At 38.8% G+C, this 8,955-nt stretch overlaps 1 protein-coding gene across 1 annotated transcript in view; it reads left to right on the forward strand.

Annotated features, from left to right (window-relative positions):
* The window catches only part of FOXO1 (forkhead box O1), a 65,186-nt gene extending 59,456 nt beyond the window's left edge, over nucleotides 1-5,730 (forward strand). The window contains exons 2-3 of the mRNA XM_082074110.1: nucleotides 1,104-2,460; nucleotides 2,860-5,730. Coding sequence (XP_081930236.1) covers nucleotides 1,104-2,447 — 1,344 coding nt within the window. The 3' untranslated portion in view covers nucleotides 2,448-2,460; nucleotides 2,860-5,730. The remainder of the gene's footprint in view (nucleotides 1-1,103; nucleotides 2,461-2,859) is intronic.
* The last annotated feature ends 3,225 nt before the right edge of the window (nucleotides 5,731-8,955 follow it).

The following is an 8,955-nucleotide window of genomic DNA, read 5'->3' on the forward strand; positions in this document are numbered from 1 at the left end:
GTCATAATGTAGTTTCTGCTACTGTCCCACGCTCTTACCAATGTCTATGCATCCATGGCTGGTTATTTCAGCACTCTTTGAACTTGTGGCCTTTTAGCAATAATGTAAAAATATAGGACAGCTTTTCTGTTGATATAATGTTCTTTACATGCACTCAGCAGAAAATTACACAAGGAAAAAAATGTTTATCTACAGCTTGGTAATGTGAAGGGTAGACTCTTGTTAACAGGTCAACCTGGGGGCTTAGGCTTTGGATTTTTGGATATTTTTTTTCTCTCTCTCTTTTTTTTCTTTGTTTGTTTGTTTGTGTGTTTGTTTGTTTATATTTAAGAATAAAACATGAAACATTACTTGTGGCCAAGGAGATAATGAAAAGCTTCAGTATCTCTGCTCAGTCTTGGCTCAAAGATAGCTTGTGCTCTCAGGTATTAGAAGAGTCCATTTTGTATATTAAAATATTGGTTTTGAAAGACAAAGATGATTTTATGACTGGGGGTTTAAATGTAATTTTGTCTATGCTGTTTGCTTTTCTCCCTTGTGATTTCTTAGGCAATTTGTGATGTTTATTTATAAAAATTAGAACTTAATCCTCAAGTGGCTTTCTGTATGTGTTTTCTCACACAACACAAGTAATATAAACCTCACTAATGCTGTGTGGCAACACTCACAGGCTGGCATGTTTGCAGGGTTTAGGGATGTGCATGATGAGGTGCCATTATAAGGACCCTACAATAGGATCTAGCATTCCTGTGAATCTGATAATGAGATCATCATTCATCATTTTGGTCTTCTGGTATATTTTGTCTCTTTTATGAGGAATTTGTATTTCAAAACAGCTCCTTCAGTATTTTATTTAACTTTTTATAATATCAGGTATGATTGGGCCATATGACAGAAAAACTGATGCGGCAACTCTCTGCTAACTTGTTTCATCCAATTCTGGATGGTGAGCTGATAAAAGATGTTTCCAGACTGTTTTGGCACGTTTTCCCATTTAATGATGATGCCATGCTTTCTAACAAAAATGTTTGCAAAGACGAATATTAGTATGCCATAAAACAAGCACATTTTCTCCATTTCTTACACCTTATTTTATTTTTCAGAATTCAATCCGTCACAACCTGTCTCTGCACAGCAAGTTCATCAGAGTGCAGAATGAGGGAACAGGGAAGAGTTCCTGGTGGATGCTCAATCCTGAAGGAGGAAAGAGTGGCAAATCTCCTAGGAGGAGAGCGGCATCCATGGATAACAACAGCAAGTTTGCCAAAAGCAGAGGCAGAGCTGCCAAGAAAAAAGCATCCCTTCAGTCTGGTCAAGAGGGAAATGGTGACAGCCCCGGATCGCAGTTCTCAAAGTGGCCTGCAAGCCCCAGCTCTCACAGTAATGATGACTTTGATAACTGGAGTACATTTCGACCTAGAACTAGCTCTAACGCTAGTACGATCAGTGGAAGACTTTCTCCTATTTTGCCAGAGCAAGATGATCTTGGAGATGGGGATGTGCACTCCATGGTATACCCATCATCAGCCACCAAAATGACTTCTACTCTACCCAGCCTTTCCGAGATGAGTAATTCTGAAAACATGGAAAATCTTTTGGATAACCTTAATCTCCTGTCACCGAATACATCAATGACTGTGTCAACCCAGTCTTCATCTGCTACCCTGATGCAGCAAACACCAGGTTACTCATTCGCATCCTCGACCACGAGTATAGGTTCACCAAATCCAGACTACAGGAAGTTTACGTATGCTCAAGCTAGCATGAACTCTTTGCCACAGATTCCTATGCAGACTCTTCAAGACAGTAAGTCAAGCTATGGATCGATGAGCCAATATAACTGTCCCGCAGGACTTCTGAAGGAGTTGCTGACTTCTGATTCTCCACCTCACAATGATATCTTGGCATCAGTAGACACTGGTGTTACCCAGGCTGGTGGCAGGGTGCTGGGCCAAAGTGTGCTGATGGTGGCTAACTCGGTGATGCCAGCTTATGGCAGTCAACCGCCCCACAACAAAATGATGAACCCTCACGCCCGGCCTCACCAAGGACATAACCAGCCAACACCTGCAGTTAATGGTCGTGCCTTGTCACACACAGTGAACACCATGTCACATACTTCAGGTCTAAATCGCTTGTCAACAGTGAAGACTTCGTTACAAGTGCCTCTGGGTCACCCGATGCAGATGAATGCTATGAACCCGTACGCCCCTGTTAACAGTTGCAATGGCTACGGAAGGGTGGGAATTGTTTCCCTTCACCAGGAGAAGCTTCCCAGTGACTTAGATGACATGTTAATTGAACGGTTGGACTGTGACATGGAGTCGATTATCCGTAATGACCTTATGGATGGAGAAACATTAGATTTTAACTTTGACAGTGTATTGCCTAACCAAAGTTTTCAGCACAGCGTAAAGACAACCACACACAGTTGGGTGTCAGGCTAGGATGTAGTAGGAGGTAAGCTGTGCTTTTTGTAATAACTCTGAAAAACAACTAAAGGGAAAAGATATGTCAAAATGCTTAAAATCTGGGTGGTCTTCTGTGTTGGCATGTCAGGTGCCTCTATTACAGTCAGTCACTTTCCAATCCCTTATTAGTTTGTACATCAAGTTTGCACTGGTGCATTGGGCTTGCCATGTACTTTTCTGTTACTTCATGTGGAGCACTAATGTTTTCCCTTTGATACTTTAAACAAAAACTTGCTGGTAACTAGCAATTAATGAGTGCATTTTTTTTTTCACATTTAACTTATCTTAAAGCTAGTTTGAGCATATTTGAATAGATTTAATCTTTTGGTGTGAATGTTAATTTGTTCTTTTTGTTGTTTTATTTTATTTTTTTTTTTTTTCTTCTTAGGCTACGGTTAAATTCTCCAGACTTGTCTGACAGCAGGAACTGAGAAAAGCAGTACAAAGATGTCCTTCACCTTCCTTTTTAATTTTCTTGACAAAGCTGTGTGCATGCACTAGCTTATTTGGGGGGGTCTTTTTTTTCTTCCTTTTGTCAGAGTTGGCAGCAGACTGAGTATTTTCCTGTACAGGATGTTTGCCCAAAGTTTGCAGGTTATGTGCTGCTGTAGATAAGAACTGTGCCATTGGAAATTTCATTACTCTGAAGTGCCAAATTCACTACACCATATAATCACAGCAAAGACTCTTATTTACATCATGACGTGCTTTCGGTTTTGTACAGTATGATCTGTAGAAGAAGAATTGTTTTTTAAGACTATCTGTTTTGGTCCAAGAAAAGTTTATAAACTTTTGTAAGAATACTGTGATGATCTCATGCCCTGAGTAAGTTTAACCTTTGTTGATGTTACCTGTGTTCTTATGAATTTAAATAACTGTGGACTTGCCTTGCAGCAGTATGAACTGCAGTATTTTACTCAAAATTGCCACACATTTCATATGGGAACAGAATAGCCTGTTAAATATTGTCCTACTAAACTCACTGACTATTCAGAGAAAACAGGAGGTTAAATGCCATTTGATAAGTTACCTGTATTCATGTAAATTTATGCAAGAATATTTCTGGATTTCATTGTCAGACTAATGATTTTGTTGTTGGACTTAAGATAATTTTTGGAATATTTTCCAAGGTATTTTTCTTATAATTAAAGTCTACTTTTGTTACATAGACAACTTAAAAAAAAAAATCTGAGATCTGGCAGCATTCGTAACCTCTTCATTTTGTACAGTATTTTAACTGGATTAAGTACATGTTTTATAAATTTCCCTAGCACTGGGGAGTGCTAATAAAGGAAAAGCTTAATAAGTATCTTGAATATAAAGTATTTCTGTCCCTTTTTTTGTTGTGTGATGTATAAATATAGACAACTTTATGTTTAGGAAATATTTAATCGGTTTTATATCTGCATTTTTAGAAATGTCATCTGCTTCTACTATCATTTTAACTCTTGACTACCACAAAGTGTTAAGTATTCATTGTTAGATGCTTGTACAATGCTTCACATTTATATTTATTTCGTGGAGGTCTCATAATGTTTGTCCACTCAAGAGCATGACCTTTTGGAGAAAACCCATAATTTTAGAAAAATGAATGACAAAATTGTCATTTGTCTCAATTAGCACTAGTTTTAGGGCCTGTCAGTGTTTCTGTTGTAATGCAGTATGTTTGAAGAGGCAAAAGTGCTAGTTTTGAGTGGGAGGCTAAAACTTTTGTGACCCATTATTACAGGGCAAAACGTTACTTTCTTCATAAATAAGAAGGGTAAAGTAAGTGGCGAAGTTATACAAATACATGAGCTTTAGGGTAGGGGAGAGCATTTATGACAGAGGCCTTGTTCCTGTGCAAAAATCTGCTCTTGTTGGAGCAGGCCCACTGACAGCTACCTGAGCATTTTCAGGATTGGGTCTTGGATTAAATGTTTTCTGATTATTTTTTTGTAATTGCATGATGCAGTTTTCATGGATGTGTGGATAGTGGGTCTCACCTGTGTTGTCACTGGTTGCTACACATCATTTGTGTTATGGGAATCCTTGGAGCTTGTTTGTGCGCTGACAGGAGGCAGTTTTTACGCTAGGGCTGGCTGTGGTAAAGAAGGCGAGAAATAAATATTTTTCAAGGATTTTTGTTTTGTCTACGTAGCCCACAACTGGAAAAATGTTCTAATTGAAACGTATCTTCCCTGTAGTGATGGCATATGATGGAAAAAGAAATGGGATGTGCCAAGAAAATGAAGTTTAGTATCAAGCCATATATTTAATGATCTTATTATGACTTTCCTAAGGCTCTGCAGTGTATTTATTGATGTGCTAGCATTTAGCTCCCTGTTGGGCTTAAATCGCTACTAATTACAGCTGGTTCTACTTTTTTAGATATCCTATTACAGTTGTCAGCAGTTCCAGAAGCTGATGTTAAGCTGTCCTGGATACAGGATCTCCCCCAGCGTGAAATTGGTCTTTGAACTTCTCTTGAGCAAAATGAAACATTCTCGGTGCTGAAGCCTCAATGAAGCAGTCTGCTTTGACAGAACAAATTTCTCTAGTAGCATCTTCGTCATCAAATTCATAGTCTCTGAAACGTGATGGTAAATCCTGGCAGTGGAGCAAGCAGAGGGCTCGTGTGGGTTTCTGAAGATCCTTCTTTCTGCTGCATGTGCAAAAATATTTACTCCCAAACAGGCACTGATATACATAGGCCAAAGTAGTTGTAAAACTCACCTCTGCATGCAAAGAAAGCAGTAGTTAATGCTGTAGTGCTATAGGGGTTGCAGCTGAACATGCTACATTTAACAATATACCTCCTTTTTATTATTTACTGCTACTGTATAACTTCCTGAACACAGATATTTTCTTCATTTCCTTTTATAACTATGAATAACATAAATGTAGCCGTTCCTTAATTACAACAGTCTGTAGGCAGCCCCTTTTAATTATTGCGAGAAAGCAGTTCTAGATAATCAGAGGTTTGGGCTATGTAGTCTCTTTTTTTTTTTAATGATGCCATTCCAATATTTTGCAAATGTAATTCTAGAATACTGTGAAGTCTGGTGAAGGGGCATGTTGTCTGCCTTGAAAACAAACATTATGTGACCTCTAATAATAAATATTTTTTCAGTAAAAGTACCGAGTTTCTGGAGTAACTTAGTTTGTCAAAATTGTTGTAAATGATTGGTTTGTGAATTGTGCAGATGATCTTACCTATGCAGCCTTGTTTTTGACTTTTCTCTGGTTTGTACTGTTATTAAAAGTTTATTGTATTATAGAGCTGTTCAGATATTTTAAATATAAAGATGTATTGTTTCCATAATATAGCTATATGATATATGTTTAGGTAGTAGATGCATTAATTGGAAAGCTCTGCTTTGATAAGCTGACAATTTACCTACACTTATAAGCAAAAGTCATGTTGCTTATTATTGGCTTAAGTCAACAGAGCATCCCTAAGAAGAGAAGTTCAAATTGGACCAATTATAAAACAGTATAAAATTTGCACTTGTTAAACCACTGGATGTATGTTAGTACTTTTTTATTTTTTTACTGATTTGAAATTCCTATTTTCATTATGAAATTGCTAGGATCCTTAATTTATGACTGATTTTAAATAAGGTATTCTCATTATTATTATTATTTTGGTAATCATAATGTAAAATGCAGCATGGTTTATGCAAGCAAAAAGCAAATTACTTGGCATTAAAACTGGTCTCCTTTTTGAGGGTGTTCCACAAACCAGCAATATTGTGAGAGATTGACATGTACATACTGCTAGTTCTACTTGCGAGTGGTATGACAGCTCTTCAACGCTTCACCGCTCTGACTTAGTCACATTGCAGAATTAAAATTCATACGTGGATATTTTCAGAAAAAGTGCCTGATGTACCTCTACAGACACACAAGAACAATCCCTGACAGTTTGTTGTATAAAGCCATAAATGTATATAAATAACGTTTAAAAGGTTTTGTGTCCTTTCTTGTATACGGAGAATGAGATTTGTACCGGGATTCTACTTGTGATTAGTAATCCTTCCACTCAGACGTTGTTGTAATCACTTTCCTTACCATGTAATCTTTTTAATGATGATGATGATCCCATTTGGACAATCCTGATGGCATTAGCAATTTTATACGGAAAAATACCTCATGGTACCAAGTCTTGCCTGGCAAGGTGATACCATATTAACGAGCAAACACTAACTGCAGAATAGTTAACAATTTTTCCATTACCTGGTATAAAGGAATTTCTCTCTCTTGGCATTGCTTCTGGAATTGGAACCCTAGCAGGTACAGGAACCTAATAGGGCTGTGTTACCAGTGTTTTATCACAAAATTGTGTGCTAAAAGTAACTTGTTTACAAGTCTTTGAGACTAAACGCAAGAAGAATCCATGCCTGACTCTTAGGGCTTGCGAGAGATGTTTGTGTAGAGACGTTTTGTTACTGGAAGCTGCATTAGGCGGCATCAGACCATGTTGCCAGTGCTTCAGCAAGCCTAGTTCAGAGAAAATTACAAAAAAAGTCCTGAAATCCTTTCCAAATGGGTATTTGTAAGTATAAGCTCTTAATAAAATTGCTATGACATGAGATGGTAATTACTGTATCAGAATGTTATGTAATACATTGTTAAAGAAGAAAGGAAAAAAAAGGACGCTAACATCCATCAAACCGCAGGAAAGAATTAGTCTTTAGTCCAAATTACACGTTAGATCCTAATGCTATTAAATGTGGGAGGGAGACGGCTTTGGAGAGACATTTTTCTCTTCCCTCTGCTCCTCCTGTTAAAGCGAGGCAGTTCGCAAAGTCCTCTTGGCCCTCTTCTTTCTCATTTTTGCCTTTTGCCTTCCTTTGCCCCTCCCGCCTTCCTGAAGTACGTACCCTTTTCTCAGAATAAGAGAACATATGGGCTATATAGACCAACCTTCCTGGACATATGGGCTATATAGACCAACCTGCATGGTGCTACTCCTTTCGCAGCCATGCTTTACGCTGCAGCGCAGGAGCACTGATGTGAGTAGGGAGAGCAGAAATGCCTATTTTTTTTTTTATTTTTTATTTAAATTTAGATTGTGTTTCAAAACAGAGCTGGAAGAAAGGAGGAGAGGCTGCCAAAACAGACAGCCAATAACACCCACGCCACAGTAGTCTTGTGAGGCCCGGCTCCCTGCTTGCCTGCAGGTGGGGAGGGAGCGGGGTGGCAGAGAGCAGGCTTTTAATGAATTGCTGGCAAAAATGCCAGCTTGATCTTAAAGCGAGCAGAGGTAGACCTAAAGTGCATGAAAGAACACAAGAGTATCGTTGCACATACAAATAGGACCATTTGAAGATATTTTAAAAGTAGTTTTCCCTTGTACTTTGCAGTTCCATATTTGTTTCAGCTCTTCTTCAGTGTATGTTTTGGAGTTTTTTTGCACACTAGAGGAAAAATGAGAATATCTTTGCCGAAGTTTTGAAAAGCCTGACTTCTGGAGTGGGAGGGTTGTAAGATCCAAAGATACTCTCCTTGGGTGTTTGCAAAGCCATTGCTTGAAAGGATGCGCATCTAATTGGTACATGACTAGGTACTGCTGTCGGAAGAGAGTCAAAGCTTGTCTCTTGGGAAGGGACCGGCTAGCAACTTCTGCCAATCTGGCAACAAGGGATTTGAATCTGCTGATCAAGCACAGAAACCTCAAAGCATTCTTGTGCTCTGAGTCAGTTCTGCATCAATGTAATAAACATGTTTTTGTGCAGAAACATCCGTGATTATGTCATGTCAGTTGATAATCCAATTAAACGTACAAATAGCATTAAATGTTGCGGCCATTTACTGTGAAGCTGGTGTGCAAAGATGGGTTTTGTGAAGATCCAGAGAAGGAAAAACTTGGGCTGAGCAGTGCCTGTGGTCATGCCCACTGCTGGAATTGCATGCAAATCCCTTTTCATTACCTGGTGATGTTTTACCTCGGGTAATGTTCTGGCATGTGCCAAAATGATAGCTAAAATGAGAAGGCAGGGACAGTACTCCATCGTATTTTATGTTTTTCTACTTGCTGTTGGACCCTGGGGCATTCAGAAATTTTGCATGTATTTTTTGCAAGTAAACTTCTTGCGTGGGTGTTTATCACTGAGATGATGGGAAAAGGCATGAGGTCTTTGTGCAATACATCTGGAGGAGCACTGCAGGAAGCTTCTGATGGCTGTAGTAGGGCTGTGGAATGAAGGATCTGTCAAGCTTGTTTGTAACCTGGAACCTCAACATTTTACATCCTTGCTGTGTGCTCATCTAGTCCCTAAGTGAAGAGGCCTTTCCAAGTGGTTACATTTCCTTCTTAGTGCCCTCGACTGACACTACCTGAGGAGGCAACTGCCCAGAGCTTGCACAAGAGCTTTGCTGGGTTTCCAGAGAACTATGGAGTTTGGCAGGAATGTCTAAATTGTTTCTGATATATTTAATCAACTTTGATTTTGCTGAAGTCAGAGGATTTCATGGAAAAGCCCATTATAGAAGTACAAGT

Source organism: Streptopelia decaocto (genome assembly GCF_964273445.1).
Source record: "Streptopelia decaocto genome assembly, chromosome: 1".
Classification (NCBI taxonomy): domain Eukaryota; kingdom Metazoa; phylum Chordata; class Aves; order Columbiformes; family Columbidae; genus Streptopelia; species Streptopelia decaocto.